General features: G+C 39.7%; 1 protein-coding gene across 8 annotated transcripts in view; it reads right to left on the bottom strand.

The window, feature by feature from the left end:
- The window catches only part of gbf1 (golgi brefeldin A resistant guanine nucleotide exchange factor 1), a 254,996-nt gene that overhangs the window by 120,351 nt on the left and 110,379 nt on the right, over positions 1–24,266 (bottom strand). For all 8 annotated transcript variants that reach the window (XM_072583554.1, XM_072583556.1, XM_072583558.1 and 5 more), the window contains one exon: positions 13,439–13,570. In XM_072583554.1, coding sequence (XP_072439655.1) covers positions 13,439–13,570 — 132 coding nt within the window. The remainder of the gene's footprint in view (positions 1–13,438; positions 13,571–24,266) is intronic.

Below are 24,266 nucleotides of genomic sequence, written 5' to 3'. Positions count from 1 at the left end.
AAACACCATTTCAACTGGGGCAACACATCTATCCTGGGACAGGCTTAGCAAAGACATGCCAGAGAATTCCTAGAGGCCTGGCACTCCAACCACAATGCCATAAACAAACACATAGATCTAGATACCATCTATCAACCCCACAGAAAACAAACAGGAAATGACATCACCACAAACCCCTGGAACCCCATCCAGGACAAACATATAAATAGAAAGCAGGAGACAACCGCTTCGCTTCACTTGGAGGTTGCCACTGATGATGTTACCTGGCCAGGTAATGAAACGTCTGGATATCAAACCCACAGCTCAGCGAGCAAACCTACACCCTTAACCTCAACCTGAGCTACAAACCTTCATAAACCTTGCAGATTCAACAGTAACACAGAAAAGAAAATTTTATAAATATTTGAAAAGGAAAGAAAAGTAGAGGACCACTGGGAAGGGAAAAGAACACACATGAAGCTATAATTTGGTAGCTCTACTAAACAGCTGGCACAGGCATGAATGGCTGAACAGTTTCCATGCTAACCCATTGAAAAATAAATTAGCATTACTGTCTAGATTGAAAGAAGCCTGACCTAAAGCTCAGAGAATGCTCATGGATTCAAAACATTTCAGGTGGCAACAGATGAAAGAAACCTCCCATACACTGAACAAGAAGTGGTCACAGCATATGAAAAGCAAATTGAGCTCTTCCTCAAACATTCACACTTCACATGAACTTCAACAGCAATAGTGTTCGCAGAAATCTCACTTTTGTCACTTGAAAAACATTATATTTATCACATATGTTCCACACCTTAAAATGCTGCAGTGAACGCTACCATCAATAAGTACTTTTGAAGTGCAGTCTCTGTTGTAGAAAAATAACAAGATCCCACAACAGTAATAAGATAAATGACTAATTGAGGTTTTTATTAAAAGAACTGAACTTGAATAAGGAATAGGTTTCAGCAAGATACCAGGAAGACTCATTTTCAAAATGCAATAGGATCTTTTACATTCATGTCAAACTGTAAACAGGGCTTTGATTTACATCTTTAGCCAATGCCTTCAACAATTGTACATCACCTCAGTACTAGGGTATGTGCTCAGGTCTCTGGGGCGAGTCTCGAAGCCATAACATTCAGAAAGGGCTACCCACCAAACCCAGGCTACTTACTGCAATGGGTACTAATGAAGGGCTTTTGCCCGAAACGTCGATTTTACTGCTCCTCAGATGCTACCTGAACTGCTGTGCTCTTCCAGCACCACTAATCCAGAATCTGGTTTCCAGCATCTGCAGTCACTGTTTTTAACTATTTACTGCAATGTTCAGGCCCATACCAACTCTTTTGGTTCAATGTTACAGGCAGTCGCTACACAAGGTGAAGTTGTTTGTGACATTTTCTAATCAGAATCACTGCTCTTGCTGACCATGGAAATTGAATTCCCAATTATCCAGTTTATACAATTAGCAAATGCACAAACAGTCACAAAACAGAGGATCAGAAATGGTGCAAAAGCTTCCTCAGTTTTAAAAACTATAAAGTGAACCTCAGGTTTTCACATTTGAAGACAATTATTTTTGATTTCAGTGAATTGTTTGTTCTAGTCACTGGAGGAGACAAAAGACTCCAATCACATAACAAGCAAAAACAGATTTAGACAAATTTAAAGCAATGGTTAAGTAGACATCTATAATGAAGGATAAGTTGCCTTTTCCTCTGCTTTTCAAGAATGCATTTTCTTTCCATCATCTGAGAAAATGTCCATTTTTCTTTTTTTCAATCTCACTGCAAAGGTAGTTTCCTATCTATTTTCCATCTTCTGCTTGGAGCCACATTTCTGACAGTGGCAAAGCTTTTACATGCTGCATGTACCTCTCACCCAATAGTTATTTTCAATGTTCCTTGGCTTAGCAATGGAACGCTTCCATTGTATTTTCAACACTTTATCTGAATCCTATTTAATCATTTCCTCTCATCTTCCTGAGCATTACTTCACTGCCACTTCTTGGCTGCAGCAATTATTAATCTTTTGACATTTATTTACCAAAGTCTTAGCCTTCCCTCCAGCAAATCTTTCAAATCATTCCCAAATTCTGATTTGACATTAGCGGATGCACAAGGACAGCGTTTGGAATCAAGCCACAATAAAAAGGAATGGAAATTTAAGAAATTCAAGCAAATAGTGCAAACAAAGCCTATCTCAGCCAATCATTTTCATTTGAATTTGAAAATTTTCAAAAGTATTAACACCGATCAAAAGGATCTAGGTTAAAGATGAAGCAAACTTTCACACACAAAGAAAATGGTAGAATTGAGCTGCATAACTCAATATTCCTCAAAGGGGATTACTGATGGCTGCCAGCACTGTACAGTACATGATCCTTCAACAAACGAGTCCCATGTGGCTCAATCTGAAGGAAATATTGAGAATTATATTATGCTGAAACAGTATCACTAAAGTAGTACAGTAACCACTGCACGTAAAATGAAGATGAATGTTTTAGCTGAAGAGACACTTCTCAGCAACAGTTAACATTTGCAAAACCAAGATGGTGCAGAGCTAACAGTGAATTTTTGAGGAACATACAGATACAAAATAGTAATGATGAAAAAATATAGTTTTCTATACCTGCTTTCTATACTTGGAAATTAATACACACCCCAAACTAATCATTCTTTTCCTGGAGGACGATTATACTCTGATTTACCTCAAGATCTCTCTGAAACAATTAGGAAAGGAAAGCCAATTTACTCACAGAAAAACAACAGAACAAATTATAGTCTTTCTATTGTAAAGCAGTTTACCACTCAGCTTTTAACTTAAGTTAATGGCTGATCACACAGCACTGAATATGCATACAAACACAAAATGAAGTCCTGACACGTTCTATTAATTAATTTTTTTGGCTAATTCCTATTCCCCTGCAAAATATATTATTGAAATTTTCCCTGACACACTAAACAAATTTCACAGATCCAGTTGTTGGCTTTCTATGACTTAAAGTTAATTCAGCAAATGAGAAAACAGCACTGAATGCCCAATGTCACTGAGGTGCTCTAAATCCATACAGACAATTGCAGAGGAACAGAGAACAATTACAATTTTGCTGCTGATGGTTCAGTATGTTATGAATCAGTCAAAACAGCAGCAAGCCAGCGTTGGTCAATAAAGAGCAGGTCTTCCAATTCGTTGTTGGAGAGTTGGGACTTTGCAGCAGTCGAACATCAATGCATCAGACGAGGAATAAAGGACAAACTGGAGAAAAAGGACAGAACATTCCAAATATTTCCAGATTTCTATGCACTGTTGCTTTTCGACAGCCTCTTCACAGCACAGAGCTTCCACTATGTATTTCAGAAAAAAATTTAATTTAGAAAATATGATTCAACAAACACAAAACCTTTCTACCCTTATGCACTTTTTGTAGTTTTGTGGGGGGCACAGAAGTTTTCCATGGAAACTCACTTATTAAAAATATGATTTTCCTCTAATGATTTTCTCAAGTTACACAAAGTTTTTGAGAGCTTTGCAAGACATTAGTATTGATAAAACACTACAATCCATCACAAGCAAAAATACATAATAATTTGTGAGCAATAAGAATGCACCTTTCTACATCACAAGAAGGTTCAAGTTTACAATGTTTGAAAAGGTTTTGGAAACAAATTTGGTCGGAATATAATCATATGAAAGCAATTGATGTTTATTATTTTCTGCTAAGAGTATGTTATTACAAGAAACAAGCACAGAAGTGAAGATTTTAAACTCAAAACTGGGCCAAGTGAAATCAATTTTGAGAAAATTATAAATTTGATCTAATTCAGGTTACCTTTTTCATTCTGGCCCACTGAACAGACATCACGTTTAACTTCCTTGTGGCACACTCTGTCAGCGTAAACTAATGAAAGGATTAGATTCAGTCCACATGGCCAAACTAATTACATTGTACAGCTGAGGAAGGAGCAGGGTTATGTAAGCACATACCAAGCTAAGTTAGTATTTCCTTCCAGTCGGTCAACCAATGAAATAAGTTGATATCCTGGGCAGTGTGCACAAAGCCCCTGGGAGGAGGGGGGAGGACAAGGGGCGCATCAAGGAATGCATAATGTACACCATCAAGCTCTGGAACATATTTATAAGTTAGCTTTGTTTTGGATCTTGTGAATACTGGAAACTGGTAGTGGGTGAGGAAGTTTAAATAATATTGGAATCTGGATTAGATTCTAAAGATGCCCATCCTAAGTAGGGTTTTAACAAGGTGATCTGTGGAAGAGCTGTTGGATTCAGTTAATCAAAGCAGAGACCAAAACCATTTCTGCTGTAACTGGGTCAGCTGAGCCTTACTTGCCAGCAACACCCCAACCTGCTCAATGAGGACTCTTATGGCAGTGTGGTAGTGTCCCTAAGTGCCTCTAAGCCAGGAGAAGTCCCACTCGTTCCGGAGATATGCAATAACAATATTGAAAAAGCAAATAACAAAAATATAAAAATAAAACTGGTCAATGAGGTTTCTTGTGGCTCAGTGGTAATGTGCCTACCTCTACGCAAGAATTCCCCAGTTCATGTCCCACCTAACCAAGGCATGTATTGGAACATGTCTAAACAGGACGACTTAAAAAAAATCTAAAAATCTATTGCATCTTAGTACACAAGTGCAACTTACCATAAACCATTTGATAATAAAGATACAGGAGAAAAAAGTAGGCCATTTGGCCCATCAAGTATTTTTCTGCCGTTTAATGATATCAGGGCTATTCTGATAATACTCAAATTCAATTCTCCTTATTCTCCATAATTCTTAAAACCTTTCTCAGCCTTGAAGATAGTAGGTCAGCTTCAGCAGCTCTCCCTGGTAAAGAATTCCACAGATTTATCATCCTCACAGAAAAAAAATTTCCAAAATTCTCTGCCAAAAAAAGCAACACATTCATTCAATGTCTTCAAGGAGTTAGATACATAGTTTAGGGCTAAAGGAATCAAAGGGAGAAGGTGGGAACAGGGTACGGAGTTGGATCAGCTGCCATATTGAATGGTGAAGCAGGCTCAAAGGGCTTAATGACTACCATTTTCTATACTTTGAAGTAACATTGCTATGGATAAAAGGGGACGAGTGGACATGCTGTACCTGGTATTCTGGAAGATGTGATGAAGGGCCTCACCTAAGGTTTTGGCAGAGAAGATAGGGTAGGGGGTAACATATTGGCATCGACAGAAAATTGGTTGCTAACAAGCAGCAGAAAGGAGGCATAAACACTTTTCTTTGCAGCCAAGTTAACAGGATGCAGTAAGCCACAGGAAGTGGTGCTGGTAATAACTTATTCCAATTTTTATAAATGACTTAAACGAAGAGATTGAAAGTATAGTTGCTACATTTGATATCAACACAAGGATAGATCGGAAAATAAGATGCGAAGAGGAAATCAAGAGACTGGAAAAGGGTAAAGATTGGGAAGTGATTGGGAAAAAAAGTCCAGCAAAAAGAGTATGACGTGAGAAAATGTGAAATTGCCCATTTTACCATGTCGGATAAAGTAAGCATTGTCATCTAAATGATGAAAGATTACAGAGCTGAGAAATGCACAGGGAGCTGGATGTCCTACTGCGTTAATCATAGAAAGCTTGAGTGCAGGTAATTAAGAAATCTAATACAATATTACTGCTTATCATGAGAGGAACTGAACAGCAAAGTAAGGAGGCTATGCTTTCATTATGAAGGGCACTGGTGAGACTGTATCTAAAGTACTACACAGTTTTGGTCACCTGACTAAAGAAAGAATGCAAATGCATTGAAAGGCAATTACAGTCCCAATTCCTGATATTAGTCTGATAGACCTTCTCTGAACTGGCTCCAACATATTTACATCCTTCCTTACTGTGCCCTGTATAACCAAACCATCATCTCCCAGCTTCTGTACTCAATTCCCCTCGTGATGAATGATAATGCTCTATTACAGTTTCTAAGTACTTGCTGGACCTGCATACTAACCTTTTCCTTCACACACTAGATCGCTCTGCATTCTGGGTTCGAGAAGTGCTCAGATGCACAAAAGGTGACTCAATTGAAACATACAAGATTTTGAGGGGTCTTGACAAAATAGATATGAAGAGGAGATTTTCTCTTATGGGAGAAGCTAGAACCAAGAGTCACTGGTTTAAAAAAAAGGTGTTGCCATTTAGGATTAGGTGAATTATTTTTCTCTCAAAGGATCAAATACTTTTGCAATGATCTTCCTGAAAAGGCAGTGGAAGCAGAGTCATAGAGAGTTACTACAAGAAACAGACCTTTTGGTCTAACTCATCCATGCCACCCAGATATCCTAAATTAATCTAGTCCCATTTGCCAGCATTTGGCCCATACCCTTCTAAACCCTTCCTATTCATATAAACATCCAGGTGCCTTTTAAATGTTGTAATTGAATCAGCTTCCACCACTTCCTCTCGCAGCTCATTTCATACACGCTGCACCCTCTCTGACAAAAAGTTGCCCCTTAGGTCCTTTTTACATTTTGCACCCCCCCCCCACCTTAAACTTATGCCCTCTGGTTTTGGACTCCCCGACCCCAGAGAAAAGAACTTGTCTATTTACCTTATCCATGCTCCTTTCTGATTTTATAAACCATTATAACATCACCCACCCTTTAGCCTCCAATGCTCCATAGAAAATAGCCCCAGCCTATTCAGCCTCTCCCTATAGCTCAAACCTTCCAACATCGGCAACATCCCTGTGAATCTTTTCTGAACCCTGTCAAGTTTCACAACATCCTTCCGAAAGTAGCAGGGAGACCAGAACTGCATGCAGTATTCAAATACTGGATATTTTTTGAAATTTTTTTTAAGGCAGAGGTGGATAGATTCTTATTCAGCCAAGTGATCAAAAGTAATCAGCTGGACAGGAATACAGATTTGCAGTTGCAATCAGATCAGCCATCATTTTATCAAATTGCAGAGCAGGCTCAAGGGATCGAATGGCACACTCCTGCTCTTTCTTCATAACCTCATACATTAATTTATTTTTAATGTTCAAACACAATATTGTCTAATGTACCCCTACGCAAGACAAACTAGTAAATCCAAGAGCTGATTTCTGCCATAAAAATTCTTCAGGAAAATTTTAAATCATCAACAGTTGTGTAAAGTACTTGCTACTGGATTATTAATTCAGAAAACCAGCTAATGTTCGAGGGACATGGATTCAAATCCTACTATTGCAGTTGATGGAGTCTGAATTAAAAAAATAGTTGGAATTATCATACTAGTATCAGTAGTGGTGACCACGAAACCACTGTTGATTGTCTTACAGTGTACCCAGTTAACTAGAGACTTTTAAGAAAGGAAATCTGCCAATCTCAGCTGGTCTGGCCAAAATGCAATTCCAGATCCATGCAATGTAAATGACTCTTAACTGCCCTCTGAAATGGCCTAGCAAGATACTCAGTTCAAAGATAATTAGGGATGGATTACAAATGTTGGTCTTGCCCACATCCATGAAAGAGACAAAGAAACAAAATCATTTTTGTAGTTACTGAAGTATTTCATCCTTATGTCATCAGTTTTGTGAGTAAAACAATTTAGGCTTTTCCTGACCCCCTCCAAAATTCTCTACATCAATCCATGGTGTTTTGATTCCATAAGCACTGTGCTTCTCACACTGTCTCCTTTAGAAAGAACACTCTGTTTTTATATTACAAGCTCAAAATGGTCCAAATTCATTTTACAGAAAGCAAAGCAAATCAGCTGATCCTCATCTGGGGGTTGTGAAAGTGCTTTAAATGTGATGAGAAGAAAAACACACAGACAAGTAAATGTCATTGTAAATTGAAATAGCCTTGTGCAAATTTACAGAAAGTATTTTTTGACAATTAAAACCCACACTAAAAACATTTAGGCTGAAGAAAAACACAGCATTTAATACCCTGAATGTGAAAGTTCCCACTATTTGCCCCTGAAAAACACTGAAGGTTTGATGGTGAAGAATTTAATTGTGGCTTAAGTAGTTTATTTTCCATTTGAGCCACAGTCAAACTGCAGCAAAAACTGCAAAAACTTGTAAACTCATAAGGAAACCTCTGTTTCTACATCAAGGCAGTAATCTGCTGTTTTGGCATTGCTTGCCCATAAATCAGAGTTGAAAATAGAACAAAAGCAAAATTTATTTTAAGGAACAGGTTATTATCTCAAATAATAGCCAGCAAACAACATTTTTGTTTCTAGTAATTATATGCATTTTAAACAATCATCCAGGAAGCAATGGTCAGCCAGCAGTTATTCACCGATTGTATATAAAGAAATACTCAACTGAAGGTGGCAGTAATAAGGTTGCCAAAATTAAATAAATGCACACCATGATTCCAAACAAAAATCCTACGACTAGCAAATTACTCATCTTTGTTGTGCTATTAGCAAGTTAGAAACTGGAAGGCTGAAATTTCAGCACATAGTGGTTAAAAAAAAACAGAAACCAAGTCACCGTGGGCGGCACGGTGGCACAGTGGTTAGCACTGCTGCCTCACAGCGCCGGAGACCCGGGTTCAATTCCCGCCTCAGGCGACTGACTGTGTGGAGTTTGCACGTTCTCCCCGTGTCTGCGTGGGTTTCCTCCGGGTGCTCCGGTTTCCTCCCACAGTCCAAAGATGTGCAGGTCAGGTGAATTGGCCATGCTAAATTGCCCGTAGTGTTAGGTAAGGGGTCGATGTAGATGTAGGGGTATGGGTGGGTACGCTTCGGCGGGGCGGTGTGGACTTGTTGGGCCGAAGGGCCTGTTTCCACACTGTAAGTAATCTAATCTAATCTAATCTAATTATGCTACTCCAATGGTACTCAATGCAGGAACGCTCCTGTCTAGGCCTGAACTTTCCGAATATTGGCAACAATAACCAGATTGCCATCATCCATGAAGATTTCCCCAACTCAATTTTTTCATGACAACTGTCAAACAAACACAGTGCAGTATCATTCTCTGTCACAGCAAAACAGTTAGGACAAGACATACCCCCTTTTTAAGGCACTTGCTGTAGTATAATTAAGTTTAAAGTTCCAGTTTTCAAATGTCAATGAATGAATGACGAAGTGGACAGGTGAGGGCTTGAGGTAAGAAGGGCATGAGGCAAGGGGAAGGCCAGTGTCCGCAAGAATCATACCAGACTCAAAATGCTAACTTTGTATCTATCTACAGATGCTGAGACTTGTAGTGTTTTTCCAGCACTTCGTTTTTATTTCAGATTTCCAGCATCTGCAATGTTTTACTTTTATGTCAATGTATACACAGATGGCGAAGGTGCTTGCAGGCTAGTTGAGCCTTTCAGAATAACATTTGGGAAAACAATAGCCTAGTGGTGTTATCACTGGACTGTTAATCCAGGTAGCCAGGTAACGTTCTGGTGACCTGGGTTCAAATCTTGCCAAGGGAGATAGTGGAATTTGAATTCAATACACTATTGGATATTAAGAGTCTAATGATGACTGTGAAATCATTATCGATTGTCAGGAAAAATCCAACTGCTTCATTAAGATCCTTGAGGGAAGGAAACTGCCATCCTTATTTAGTCTGGCTTGTGTGCAACTCCAGGCCCACAGCAATGTGAGTGACTCTTAACCGCCTTCAGGATAATTTGGAATGAGCAATAAATGCTGGCCTCGTCAGTGATGCCCTCATCCCAAGATTGAATTAAAAAATACGAAAAAGTACTATCCTAAAGGGTTGTGCTGGAGCAGAGGCACCTGGGTATACATGCACATCAGTAATTACAGGCAAAAGAGATCTGAAGAACTGATAATAAAGTTTTCAATATTTTACAGGATCCAGTACAGGGACATGAAGCACATGAGCAGGGAGACTGACTTGAATAATGAACTTTTATATGAACTGATTCGACCTCAGCTAGAGTGTGGAGTTATGGATTTCATGCGATAGGAAAGACAGTGCAATGGAGACATTACAGAAGAGGTTTTCAAGAATGGTCCCAGTGACAAAAACTTGACTTATAAGGGCACATTGGAGAAGTTGGGATTGTTTTCCTTCGAGAGAAGTCTGAAGGGAGGTTTGATAAAACTTTTCAATGTCTTGAAGGGTGTGGACAGAGGAGACAGGGAGAAAACTGTTGTTGCTCAAATGGATCAAGAACTCGTGCACATTTTTCAAGTATTTGCTGGAAAAGCAAATGGTGATGAGAAAATCTTTTTCTCAAAGCAAGTGGTTACTGCCTAGACTACATCCCGTTCAATGGAGGCATTAGATGATCATTTAAATTGAAACAATGTGCGGGGTTATGGGGAAAAAGCACCATGGAAATTGGCATCATGTTGAAATGCTCAGGGAGCAGTGCAGACATGAGAGATGGAATAGTCGCCTTCTGTACTTTAGCAATTCTGAGATTTCAGGTTGGGCTAATTAGCAGTTCAGTAGTGTAATTACCCCAATGTTAGAACAAGATTTTAATCTGTCCCCAACATTTTCTGGGCAACTTGACTGATAATGTTGCAGAATCTTCCAAACCTGAACTACCTCTAAATCTAACTGTCACTCAGAGATATTCACTTGGGATCACAGAGAGGAGGGGAATTGCCAATTAGAGTTTTAAATATATTGGGCTGTTTCTATAACCAAAAGAGAAAATGCCGGAAAATCTCAGCAGGTCTGGCAGCATCTGTAAGGAGAGAAAAGAGCTGACGTTTCGAGTCTAACTGACCATTTTCTCTTTTGGTTTCAGATTCCAGCATCCACAGTAATTTGCTTTTATGGGCTGTTTCTATGCTGATCCACACTTTTACAAGTTCACAGGGTCCAGATTTGATTTGATTTGCTATTGTCACGTGTACCAAGGTACAATGAAAAGTGTTGTCTTACATGCTTCACCGGCTTTATAAGTCCATCAGGGTAACAAAACAGAGGGCAGGACACAGTATCACAGTGCTGAGAAGGTGCAGAGAGATATCAACATTAACATTTAAGAGGTCTATTCAAAAGTCTGATACCAGCAGGAAAGAAGCTATTCTTGAATCTGCTTGTGTGTGTGTGTGTGTGTGTGTGTGTGTGTGTGTGTGTTCAAACTTTTATATCTTCTGCACAATGGAAGAGGAAGGAAGAGAGTATAACTGGGGTGGGAAGGGTCTTTAATTTTGTTAGCTGCTTTCCCAAAGTATAGATGAAGTCAATCCACAGCAATGCTTCCCCTAACCAATGATCCAGAGACCAGATGATTTGGCCCAGTGCTCCAACTTGCAAAGGAGTGCATTTTTACTGAAGTGAGAGACAGGCTGCCAAAATTTTCTGTCTTGCACTCACCAAGAGGATGCCTAATTTCAAAAGATCACAACAGTTTAACCTATGGGAACAAAGGAATATCAATGTACTGGGGAATGAACTCTAGACAAAGCAACAGGGAACTATAGGCTCCAATGTTACCAGTTAATTTTAAAAAGCCTTGATCCTCTTGTTTACAGAGAACATATCCTTGCATGTGAATGTACGTCACTTCTAGCACGCAAATAAAAGGGTCTTAAAAATGAACTATGCAATGCAATTAAAAGGAAAAGGCATCCAACTTTTTTTAAAAATTATTTGTTTTGTCGGATGTGGGCATCACTAGCTGGCTAGCATTTATTGCATGTCCCGAGATACCCTTGAGAAGGTGATGGTGAGCTGCTTTCTTGAACCGCTGCAGCCCACCTGCTGTGGGTTGGTTCACAATGTCATTAGGGAGGGAATTCCAGGATTTTGACCCAGCAATAGTGAAGGAATGGCAATATATGTCCAAGTCAGAATGGTGAGTGGCTTGGAGAACTTGCAGCTGGTAGTCCCATATATCTGCTACCCTTGTCCTGCTAAATGGAAGTGGTTGTGGGTTTGGAAGATGCTGTCTAAGGATCTTTGGTGAATTTCTGCAGTGCATCGTATCGATAGCACTGAGCATCTGTGGTGGAGGGCATGGATGCTTGTGAATGTAGTGGCAATCAAACAGGCTGCTTTGTCCTGGATGGTGTCAATTTTCATGAGTGCTGTTGGAGCTGCACTCAACTAGGCAATGGGGAGTATTCCATCACTCCTGATTTGTGCCTTGAAGGTGGTGGACAAACTTTCAGAAATCAGGGGGCGAGTTACTCACTGCAGTATTTCTAGCCTCTGACCTGCTCTGTCTATGTGGTGAGTCCAGTTGAGTTTCTGATCAATTATAACCCCCCAGAATGTTGATAGTGGGGGATTCAGTGATTGCAATACATTGAATGTCAAGGGGCTGTGATTAGATTGTCTCTTATTGGTGATAACACAAATGCCAGGGTGTGACTGTGTGAATGATAATTACCACTTGGCAGCCCTAACCTGGATATTGTCCAGATCTTGCTGCATTTGGACATGGATTGCTTCAGTGTCTGAGGAGTCGCAAATGGTGCTGAACATTGTTCCACTATCAGCAAACATCCCTACTTCTGACCTTATGATGGAGGGAAAGTCATTGAAGTAGTAGCTGAAGATGGTTGGGCCTAGGACACCACCATGAGGAACTCTTTCAGAAATGTCCTGGAGCGGAGATGACTGACCTCCAACAACCACGACCATCTTCCTATGTGCCAAGTATGACTCCAGCTTGCGAAGAGTTTGCCCATTAATACCAATTGATTCCAGTTTTCCTAGGGCTCCTTGACGCCACGTCCGGTCGAATGCAGCCATGATGTCAAGGGCTGTCGCTTTCAGCTCACCTGGAGAATTCAGCCCTTTAATCCACCTTTGAACCAAGGCAGCTGCCTGGCCCTAGTGGAAACCAAACTGAGCGTCACTGAGTAGGTGTTACTTGTTGGCACCGTTGATGACACCTTTCAGCACTTTGCATCAGAGAATAGTCGATCGTCAGTAATGGTAATTGGCCAGGTTAGATTTGTCCTGCTTTTTATTTACAGGACATTGTCGGGTAGATGCCAGTAACTGGAACAGCTTGGCTCGGGGAGTGGCAAGTTCTGGAGCACAAGCTTCAGTATTATTGCCAGAATGTTGTCAAAGCCCATGTTCTTTGCAGTATCCATTGCCTCCAACTGTTTCTTGATATCGTGTGGAGTGAATCAAATTGGCTGAAGACCAGTATTTGTAATGCTGGGAACCACTGAGGTGGATCACCCACTCAGCACTTTAGCTGAAGGTTACTGGGAAAGCTTCAACATTATCTTTCTAAGCAATGGAAATCCAGAAGATGAATAACTTTCACAATAGCAGTATTCCATGAAAAATAAATAAAAACCTCCAAACTTTCATCATAATTTTGGAGGTGATGTAAAAGCAGCAGCAAAAATCAAATGCTATTTTGTTGGAAGAAATTCTATCAGGCCATGGACCTTATCTTCAAGACACAAATTAAAACTTTTTTTGTGACTAGCCTCAAAAATCCAAGATGACTTACTAGAAAACTTCATTTGCACTGTTTATTATTCAACAGAACATAAATGGTTAAGAAAACATACTAACCTATCAATCCATATGACAGGAACTTATTTACAGATGTAAGTGCTAATCCTGTGATCGGTCCAGTAGTATCTTCTGATCTGATTACCTCCAGGAAAGGTCGAAGGAAAACATTTGGTTCTATTTCTGAGAGGTCTGCAGAAGAAAAAGAAAGCAAGTTTAATACTAATGTTTTTGTCATCAAATTGCAGGTAGCATTAAGCTTAAGCACTCCTATATTGGAATAAATAATAAATACACTTTTGGACATGTTCTCTGCTCATTCAGTTTCTCTTTAATTCGATTTTGGGATTGAGACTTCAGTACCAGACTTTATGTAGCTATTACATAGTGTTTGCCTTAATTTTTCTTCTGACAAAACTTTTTTTCTGAAGTGATTTGCACAAGTGTATAACCCCAACTTAAAAATATATTTTTTAGGTAACCTTTTGAAATGAGTGGTTAACACATGGGCACACACAGCAAGCATGCTTTATCCACCAATATGCCACAAACATTAATTAAATAAATCATTTAAAGTACTTTCATCCGTGATAAAGGGGAGCTGCAAGCTAGCAAACTGGCAGGGTGCCTTGCTCTATAAATTTGTACCATTAGATCTTTCAAATCCACCTGAACCCCTCAAAGGCTCAAAAAGCGTCTCCAATTCAAAGCTTGTTTGAAAAACCGTGCCTTCAGAACTGTTGAGTGGCGGCACGGTGGCACAGTGGTTAGCACAGCGCCAGAGACCTGGGTTCAATTCCTGCCTCAGGCGACTGTCTGTGTGGAGTTTGCACATTCTCCCCATGTCTGCGTGGGTTTCCTCCGGGTACTCCGGTTTCCTCCCACAGTCCAAAAATGTGCAGGTTAGGTGAAATGGCCAGGCTAAATTGCCCGTAGTGTTAGGTGAAGGGGTAAATGTAGGGGAATGGGTTTGCTTCAGCAGGTCAGCGTGGACTTGTTGGGCTGAAGGGCCTGTTTCCACATTGTAAGTAGTCTAATCTACTCATTGAGGTCATCAACAACAGGCTGTACCGGAGTACAAGACCATTACAGACACTGAGCTAAAAACAGAGGGTATTTGGACAGGAAACCAAAAGTTTGGTCAAATTGGCAGGATTCAACAAGTGGTCTTTCATGAGGAAGGCAGGGTAGTGTCACAGAAAATTAGGGAAGAAATTTCAGAGTTTAGGACCTCAACAGCTATCAGTGGTGAAATGATACATTTTGTTTCCTCTGAGGGTCATGAATCTTTGGAACTCTGTTCTTCAAAAGGTGAAGGAAGCAGAGTCTTTGAATATTTTAAGGCAGAGGTAAATTGATTCTTGATTAGAAAGGGGCTGAAAGATTATTGCAGTTAAGTGAGAATGTGGAGTAATCACAATCGCCATGATCTTATTAAATAACAGAGCAGGCTTGAGACACCGATTTTTATAACCTGTGTTAACTATTTTAAAAGGAGCAGAGTCTTGAAAACAGTGGCTGGTTCAAAAGGAATGATTTTTACATAAAATTGAAAAGTACAGTATATGCACCTGTTAAAGACAAAATGTTTATGTGCGAAAAGTCATTTGCATCAAAAGAATTTACATGGGTATATTTTTCCATCCATTGTCTTTTTAACGTACAGTAAATAATAGGTTATCTTTGAAAAAAAAACTTCAATTTCAGAATTCTCGCAATCTTGCGGTGTAAACGAGCTTTATCTTCCCCAGAGGGGTTACTGGCATTTACATTTGGAGACGTCAGCAGTCATGGGGTTTGAACTTTGCCGCAGCGAACGTCCCTGCCCCAGAAGAGTATGAGTGAATAACAGATGTGTTCTGGTCCATTAATTTGTGTGGCATTTAAAGCAGTTACATACCATCAGCAGTGATTTGCTGTCTAGACCGCACCTGAACAATCTGTCAGTAAACACTGTCACATTCAAATTTGATTCAAAATTAGACGTGATTCCCACTAATATTTCAAGACGCAACAATGATATCAGAATTCAGTTTAAGATTATCTGTTTACATCTTATATACGTCATAACAATAACAATTACATCATTATGTGACATGGGGGTAGAAGGAGGCAGAAATTCTGAAACAGTTGGCAAAATGATGTCCAATGGCACAATACAGAAGGCCTGAGAGCTTCAGAAAAGACCAATTAGATGCAGGGCTGTGTTTGGAACTTTTCAAACGCCAGTTTACTGAAATCAGCTGTACATCAAGATGACAGTTATCGCAAGTTGCAAAGAGTGTGAGAATGAAACATGCAGTCACTGTCGGATCTTCAAATATCGCAGCAAGACCCAAGCAATAAGAGAAAAAAAGTACCCTCCCAAATGAAATGGGTGCAACAGCATGCTAAGAAGATCATTATGAAAACAAAATGCTGTTAAAAAGGTCATGCTTTCAGAGAAGCACAGGTGAATGCGACTAAAGCAATGCCACAGTTATCAATTCAGCAGAGGCAAAGAAATGCATGACTAGAGGAAAACAATTCTCATTTGATACAGGAAATGGCAGAGACTAGTTGAAAAGTTAGAGAAATTCTTCCTAGCACTAACTCTCACATACACCTAATTATACCAAATAGGATTCAGATGTATTTGTGCATATATATTTTTACATGCAATTCATGCGCACCCAGTGTTTCCTTTTCTCTTTTTATTACCTAGGAAACAGTTATAGATATCGTGGTTGACAGTGCAATAAACACAATGCATTTACAGCAAATAAATAATCTGGGATGCTTTTGAAGGTAAGAGCCCTGAACTATAATGCTGTGAATGAATCAAAGATGCAAATTTCAACAGACAACTCACAGTGCCGCCCCACCTCCTGCTCCCAAGGAATGTTAACTTTGTATTACAGCAAGGCATTTTAATAAACAGAATTCAACATACGTTTTTCAGGTCATTGTCAGAAGAGCTAGATTATTCAAGAATTGAATGCGAAAATATGGTGTCAAAGTAGTGAAGAGATGAACTCAGTAATGATTTTCCGATATCAATTCTACTGGCAAAGCCTTTCACCATGGGCTTGATTTTGTTACTAAATACAGAGTTTAAGGTAGCTCTTGAATTTATTGCAAAATATCTTGAAAAGCTGATGTGTGTAGTGTTGGGAAGCAAATATAGACATTAGCTTACAAACCATGCCAGCAATTAATCTGTAAACTTTTTTGCATTCAACATAGCACCACTATCATCTCTGAAGATATTTTTCATTAATCTATACACTTCCTAGGTTGCTCTGCTGACCTGCAGAAAATTGGATGTCCCGAGACCAGGGTGAAATGTCTCTGTTTTACAGGTAGAATGTAAGTGAATTTGCATTCATATCCCTTGCCATTCAGAGCCATTTACACGGCCATCTCCTATTATTTAGAGAAATTTACATTTGCATCATCTCCTATTCAGAAATCAATCAGAAATTACAGTTGGAATTCTGACTACTCCCTGTAGTTAAGAAATGATTCACAACAGATTTGACTATTAAGGGATAATTTACATTGCATTGCCTCTGGAAATGATGTGACCACTACATTGAGGAGTCTTGAGTGGCATGTGACTGTGGAGGAATGGCTGAGGGTTGTCTTGTGGGTGTTACTGACTGGAAGGTGAAACTCGAACTGTATCAATAAAAGACTGTTTCCTTTGTTAAAGGAGGTCTCTCAACATGCTTCGCAAGCATGGTGAAGAGTGCTAAAGAGTTTCTCCACAGATTGTACTGTACTGTGCTTAACATTTTGGTTGTTCACAGAAGTTGGCATGTTGCAGTTGCATCAAGTGTGTAAAAATCTCAACGAAAATGGTCATTCAAGCGGGCATTGGACAAGCATATGGAGGTTATTGGGCTAGTGTAGGTTAGGTAGGCTTCGGTCGGCGCAACAGAGGGCCGAAGGGCCTGTACTGCGCTGTATTTTTTCTATGTTTCTATGTTCTCTATGAAAAAAAAATAACTTAACAAGGTAACAGTAATAAAATTGGATATATCAGTCTCAAACTCCATGAGCTAGCAGATAAAGTCAGCTTTTCGCCACTTTATGTAATTCCTTCACCTGTGCACTGAGGTATTTCTTAATTTGTAGGTATGCAAATAATGCCATCCAATCATGAACACAGATAATCCTATACTCCAATTTAAAACAAACTTAAAAATGCTAGAAATACCCAGTAGGTCAGTGCTACCCAATCTGTCAAGTATTTCTCTTTTTTTTCTCCTGACAAATATACAAATTGGGAACAGGAATAGACTATTTGGCCCCTTGAGCTTGCTCTGCCATTTGGTAAGATCATAGCTGATATGACTGGAGAATTAACTTCATCTTTTCGTCTAACACCAATATTCTTTTGACTCCTTTGTCAGTCAAGATCTATCTCTAACATAAAAATATTCAATGCATCAGCCTCTCCCATTCTTGGGGAAATTAAGTTCCACAGACCACACAAGTCTAAGAAAAATCTTCCTCACACCCTAATCTTAAGTGGGACCCCCTCCATTGTTGAACTGTGTCCCCTAATTTGAGACTCACCCATAGGGGATATGTTCTTTCAGCATTCATGCCCTCAAGTCCCTAAGCATCTAACTTGATTCAATAATATCATCTCTGAAATTTCTCTCCATTTGAATAATAAGGGTATATGACAACATGGTAGTCATATCAATGGACAATAACCCAGAGGCCAGGAAAATACTTGCAGAATGAAGATCAAATTCTAAGGCAGTTGGTAGTACTTAAATTCAATTAATAATCTGGATAATAAACGCAGTCCCAGCAATGGTGACCATGAAACTATAACTGATAGCTATATAAAGTCAATCGGTTCACTAATGTTCTGTAAGGATAGGAATCTGCCATCCTTGTGTGGTTTGGAGTTACAGCAATACTGTTGACCTTTAACTGCCCTCTGAAATAGACTAGAAAAGCATTTAGTTCACACATTTGGGGATGGGCAATAAACACTTGCCTTGCCAGTGACACCTACATTCCACTGAAGAATAAAAATATGAGCATACTGATTCGCTTTTTTCAGAACTCTACATGTTTCTCTTTTAAATAATTCAAAGGCACTGATTGGTTGGGCTATCATTGGCAGAGAGCTATCTTCTCATGCTGTACAAAATGGTGTCTCTTTTTTCCAAGTATTTTTCTAGCATCCTAGTTCCTTTGGGTACAAGATTAAAAGTTTCAACTTCAAATCTCCTTTTAGCAATGCTTAAACCTAAAATTGCTTCAAACGAGTGTTCAACTTTCTGCTTTAATGGACCCCACAAAATTTCCAGTAAAATCTCAGGAAGATAAATTATTTTAAAGAAATAAAATTGAAACACTTTTGCACTTGGCTTCATTTATTTTGGGTTTTCAACATCAGATTATAAGATAGGCTATGAAAAACGTTGCGACAATTCAAAACAAGGAAGTATTACAAAGCATTTACAATAGAGATAGACCATTCAATCCAAAAGTTCCATGTCAAGTTTGTGCTGCACATGAGCCTTGTCCTACACTTCATATTGCCCAACCAAAATATCCTTTAATTCCTTTCTCTCTTACATGCTTGCCTCAACTATGCACTACAGTAGCAATTTCTAACCACTCTGTGGAAAATGCGTTTTTTTTTTTCTGAAGTTGCTTTTTTGCATTATTAGTGATTACCTTATATTTATGTCCCCAGTCTGGTATTGCTCTGAAGTGAAGCCACCTTTACTACCAATTAAAACTCTTTCATAACCTTGAAGCCACCTATCATTAAGTCAACCCTCAAATCTTCTCTTAGGGGCAGCACAGTGGCTCAGTTGTTAGCACTGTTGCCTCACAGTGCCAGGACCTGGATTTGATTCCAGCCTCGGGCGACTGCCTGTGTGGAGTCTGCACATTCTCTCCGTGTTTATGTGGGTTTCCTCTGGGTGCTCTGGTTTCCTCCCACAGAGCAAAAATGTTCAGGTGAGGTGAACTGGCCATGCTAAATTGCCCATAGCGTCGAGGGATGTGGAGGCTAGGTGCATTAGTCAGAGCTAAATCTAGACTAATAGGTCAATGGGTCTGGGTGGGTTACTCTTCGGAGGGTCGTTGTGAACTTGTTAGGCCAAAAGCCTGTTTCCACAGTGTAGGGATTCTAATTCTGGAGATTTTCATTCTATATAAAAAGAGCTAGGGCCTGACCATATTTTCTTGATGGACAGAACCATTCTTCATTTCTGGTAGCAATCCAGTAAACCTTACTTGTGCAAAGCTGTTTTTATTCTTCCTCCCTTTCTGGTTTCAAATCTCTTGTGGTGTTGCTCACAGACAGTCTGGTATTTGAAGCACGGTCATGATGTTCAGCTGCTAAGATGAGCTATCTTGAACCTGGTCTTTCCCTTTAGGGCCACCGCTCAAGTACTCACTGTGATAAGTGCTCTAAGTAGGCAATCCACATAATTGTAGCTAGTTATAAAGTGAAGTCAACTGGAAAACAGTTGCAGCTGCTCAAAGACTGAAACTGAAGTAAAAGTAAGAAGTTTGCTAATCACAATTTTCATGTTTAGAAATACCACAGCAAAAAATCTACAAAGTACATTCTCTTATATGCAACTATGGACATTCTCTATTTTCAAGGTTTTGGCCTAGATGGATGTCTTTTAATGAACTTGTATTGCCCTTGTCATCTGTGGCAGCCCCTCAGTATTGAGGATAACTTGCTTCCATTTTGGTTCAAGGACTATAAAACAGGTGACAAGCCCAATGCACAACTTGCTGATGCTGCCATAGGGGAAAACAGTGCTTACAGGGCAGAAAATTGAGATTTTCACAATAGTTTTTGTGTTTCCCTTCAGCATCTCATGTTTTCTTCTGTGTGCTCTCAAAGCATCACAAAGACATGTCATGCCTTTCTGAACAAAAGAATTTACTAGTCAGTGAATTCAGTCAGCAGAGCTGTTTGATCCATCCAGGAATGCTGAGGACATCCCTAAAGCGTTGCTGTTTTATATCCCGCACTGAAACTGAAGAAAGATTTATCTTTTCAAAGACTGACCAATTACATACAATATAAAAAATACTCTAAGTCAGTTACTACAATAAATTGCTACCAAAAAATGCCAAAACAAAAACTGACCTCTGTTGCAAAAAGATTAATGTTGGAGATTGCATTAGATTCCATCCAATCTAATCACGTCACACAGTCTTGGTAGGAGAATCGAAGAGTCCAGTTCTCGACCCCAATTGCAGAAGACCCCTCGTTCTTGATCAAAATAATTACCAAGACAAACTTATAGCTTTCACTATCATGCAATAAACTGCATATCGTTAAGAAAAGGGGCTCTTCTTAGTCATCTCCACGACTGCTAGCCAAACAGAGCCATCAAGTCACTTAATTAGTTTAAGGTAGGCTTCTTACAGTGTAGTGTTAGTGTCCCAATCTCTGGGCCACAAAGCCAGAGTTCAAATCCTACCTGCTCCAGATTTGAGTCACAACTTACCTGAACAAGTTGATTAAAAACATTTTAAATATCTCAAGTTAGGATCTTGTGGTGCAATGGTAGAATTGGGTTTGAAGTCCTACCTGTATCTGTACTTGTAATGTGTCTGAACACGTGGTTTAAAATCCAAAAGAAAAGCACAAGAGAACAGCTGTTGACTAAATCTATTTGACCCAGGAGAAATTATTTTCAGAAGATAAGTTAATTTGCCATTCAGAACATCACTCCTTTAAGGATACCCAGGAAGTCAGAGAGCAGCAGATGTTTGAGCAAAGAAGCAATCTGTACAAATTATGGAAAGTGTGGCAGGGCAAAAAGCAGTACTCCAGACTGAAACATTCATCTCAGCTAACAGTTAAGAGGCACAGAAAAGATAGCATGGGCAAGTAACAGTAAAAAGATTATTTCTTTAGAGAAGGGTCTATAGGGACAGTCTTGAATCAAGGTTTGGCTGGGAAGCAAACAATGTGGCACTTTTGGAACAAAGTTCAATATCCCTGGAGGCATGGCAGGTGTGTTAAAGACCAGACAATATAAGTTTAAGATGGGGAGTAAGTGGTTTAGAGGAGATCGGAGTAAGAGATTTTTCATCCAGAAGACGGTAGAAACAAGAAATGAGCTGCCTGAGAGGACAACATTCAAGAAGCACCTAGATGAACACTGAAAATACCAGGTCACAGTGAGCTGTGGACCAAGTGCAGATAAATAGAATTCGTATAGCTTGATGTTTGCTGTAAGAGTCTACAACACTATGACTCTAAAACTTTAAATTAGTATGTAAAGGACCAGGCTGGAAAGGACAGGGAGAAGAGAAAGAAGTACTTACCAATCACAAGCATCCCACCACAGTGAACAAACACACTCAAGGCATATAACCGGAGGGAAGTCAAAGGCCATTAAATCAATTTAGAATGTGGCGGCAGCATCAGGAATATCACAGAGCCGATTTATGTTGACACGGGGAATATTTCAAAAACTTAGAATAGACTCCAAAAGTTTAAAACAAATTTAAGACTGAGAGAACATCGGGAGATGCATAACTTGGTGAAAAGATTTATTAAGGCCCCAGCCATAAACATTGATTTTGTAAAATGGGAACAGAGAACTCTGTAGTGTATTAAGCCATAAATGATGCAAAAATATCCATTTTGACTATATACAAGCAGAAAAACTCAATTTCACCTGCAGAGAGAAAGCTACCATTTTGTTTGCAAGAAATGCAAGAAACCTCCAGCAAGCTGTTGAGATATTGCATTACTAATGAATAGTGTTAGGACTTTACTACAAGAAAATAGCACAGCACCACTATAATCAAGTTTAAAAGCTTGAAGAGACTTCAAAACAAAGGCAATTTAAACAATGTTGAGATTCTGCAAAACTAAAAGCTTAAAAGCCAACAGATTGCAAACAGCATTGAGAAACTGCAAATGTAAAATAGCTTTATACAATAATAGAGTGCATCTTGGTGCGAATGTAAGTGTCTCTAATTAAGATCACTAGTGGTTCATCTACTTCAACTGTTAACCGAACGGGTTCTTTACTTAGTAAGGTGGCAGGACTCCATCCCAACACAAGCAGCCAGTGATTAGTTTCACGAACCAATTCTCAAGACAAGGTGCACTGTTTGAAAGACCAATGAGACAAGAATTTAAAAACAAAATGACGACAAGTCAACTGAGAGAGGGAGATTGGTGGGGGGTTGGGGGGGGGGGGGGGGGGGGGGTCAGTTGGGTGAGTGCCGCAATCAAAGGACTGTGGAAGGGAACTGTCCTTGCAGAATATGTCCTCTTTTCAAATGAAGGTAAATGCTTTCTCCATCCAAACTTTACAAAAACAGAGGAAGAGCTAAGTTCATTAGGTAACTTAATACAACATTTTTCTTGCTTTGGAAACAACAGGAATTTGCCATTGTTACCTGAGATATAACGAAGAGATGAATATGGAAAAGTCAGGAACATCACCATTCAAGGCAAAAATTTCTTGAAGTGACAATGCTGAACTTCTATTCCTCTATTCTCTCCACCACACCCACACTTTAGATAAAAGACCAAAGAACTGTAGAGCACAGGAACAAGCCCTTCGATGAAACAAAACTATGCTAATACATGATACCTTTCTAAAGTGAAAACCTTTTGCTTCTAAGACCATCTTGATGAGGCTGGAGCAGTTCATAGACTTTTACCTCAAATTCAGTTGATCCATCTCGAACCCTCCCTCTTTCTTGACTTCACCATTGCCATCTCCAGTGACAGTCTTCAGACAGTCGTTTACTACAAATCCACAGATTCCCAAAACTACCTGCGCTGCACCTCCTCCCACCCAAGAACTCCATCTCATTCTCCCAACTCCTCCGCCTCCACTGCATCTGCTCGGACGAGGAGCATTCTACTCTTGAGCATCACAGATGCCCACCTATTTCGTACAACAAGCTTTTCCTCCCTCAGTCACCCAGAAAGTCCTTTGCCGCACTACCTCCATTCCTCCTCGTTCCACTGCTCTAAACCCCCCCCCAATGCAATCCTAACAGAATTGCCTTTATCCTCACCTACCATCCCACCAGTCTTGGCACCCAATGCATCATCCTTAAACACTTCGACCAACTCCAGCTAGAACCCACCATCAAGAACAACTTCCCCTCCCTGCCTTCCGCAAGGACAGTTCCCTTCCACAGTCCTTGGATTGTGCCACTTTCCACACCGACCTTCTCCCTACCCCTTTTTCTCCACCTCCTGATGCTGCCTAGTTTGCTGTGTTCTTTGAGCCTCCTGCCTGTCTACTTTAGATTCCAGTATCTGTATTTTTGTCTCTAAACAGCTTTCTAGATTAAGGCAATTCAAAATATAATAAAAGCAAAGTATTGCATATCGTGGAGATCTAAAATAAAAACAAAAGTGCTTGAACGACTTATTGATTCTGGAATCATATGTGTAGAGAGAAGCAGAGTTAATGTTTTGAGTCCAATCTGAATTTTCACAATGAGATAATATGCATCACAGGGAACTCAAAATTTATCTCATATTGTGAAGAGACAAATTGGACTTTGAACATTAACTTGGTTTCTTTCTCAAGAGATGCTGCAAGACCTGAGTTACATAAAAGCACAACAATCAGTGAGAGAGTCATAGAGATGTACAGCATGGAAACAGACCCTTCGGTCCAACCTGTCCATGCCGACCAGATATCCCAACCCAATCTAGTCCAACCTGCCGGCACCCGGCCCATATCCCTCCAAACCCTTCCTATTCATATACCCATCCAAATGCCTCTTAAATGTTGCAATTGTACCAGCCTCCACCCTCTGGCAGCTCATTCAATAAATGCACCACCCTCTGTGTGAAAATGTTGCCCCTTAGATCTCTTTTATATCTTTCCCCTCTCACCCTAAACCTATGCCC

Source organism: Chiloscyllium punctatum, chromosome 13 (genome assembly GCF_047496795.1).
Source record: "Chiloscyllium punctatum isolate Juve2018m chromosome 13, sChiPun1.3, whole genome shotgun sequence".
In the NCBI taxonomy this organism is placed as follows: domain Eukaryota; kingdom Metazoa; phylum Chordata; class Chondrichthyes; order Orectolobiformes; family Hemiscylliidae; genus Chiloscyllium; species Chiloscyllium punctatum.
The sequence above is the reverse complement of the archived record's forward strand: the minus strand, read 5'-3'. Positions and strand labels throughout refer to the sequence as shown.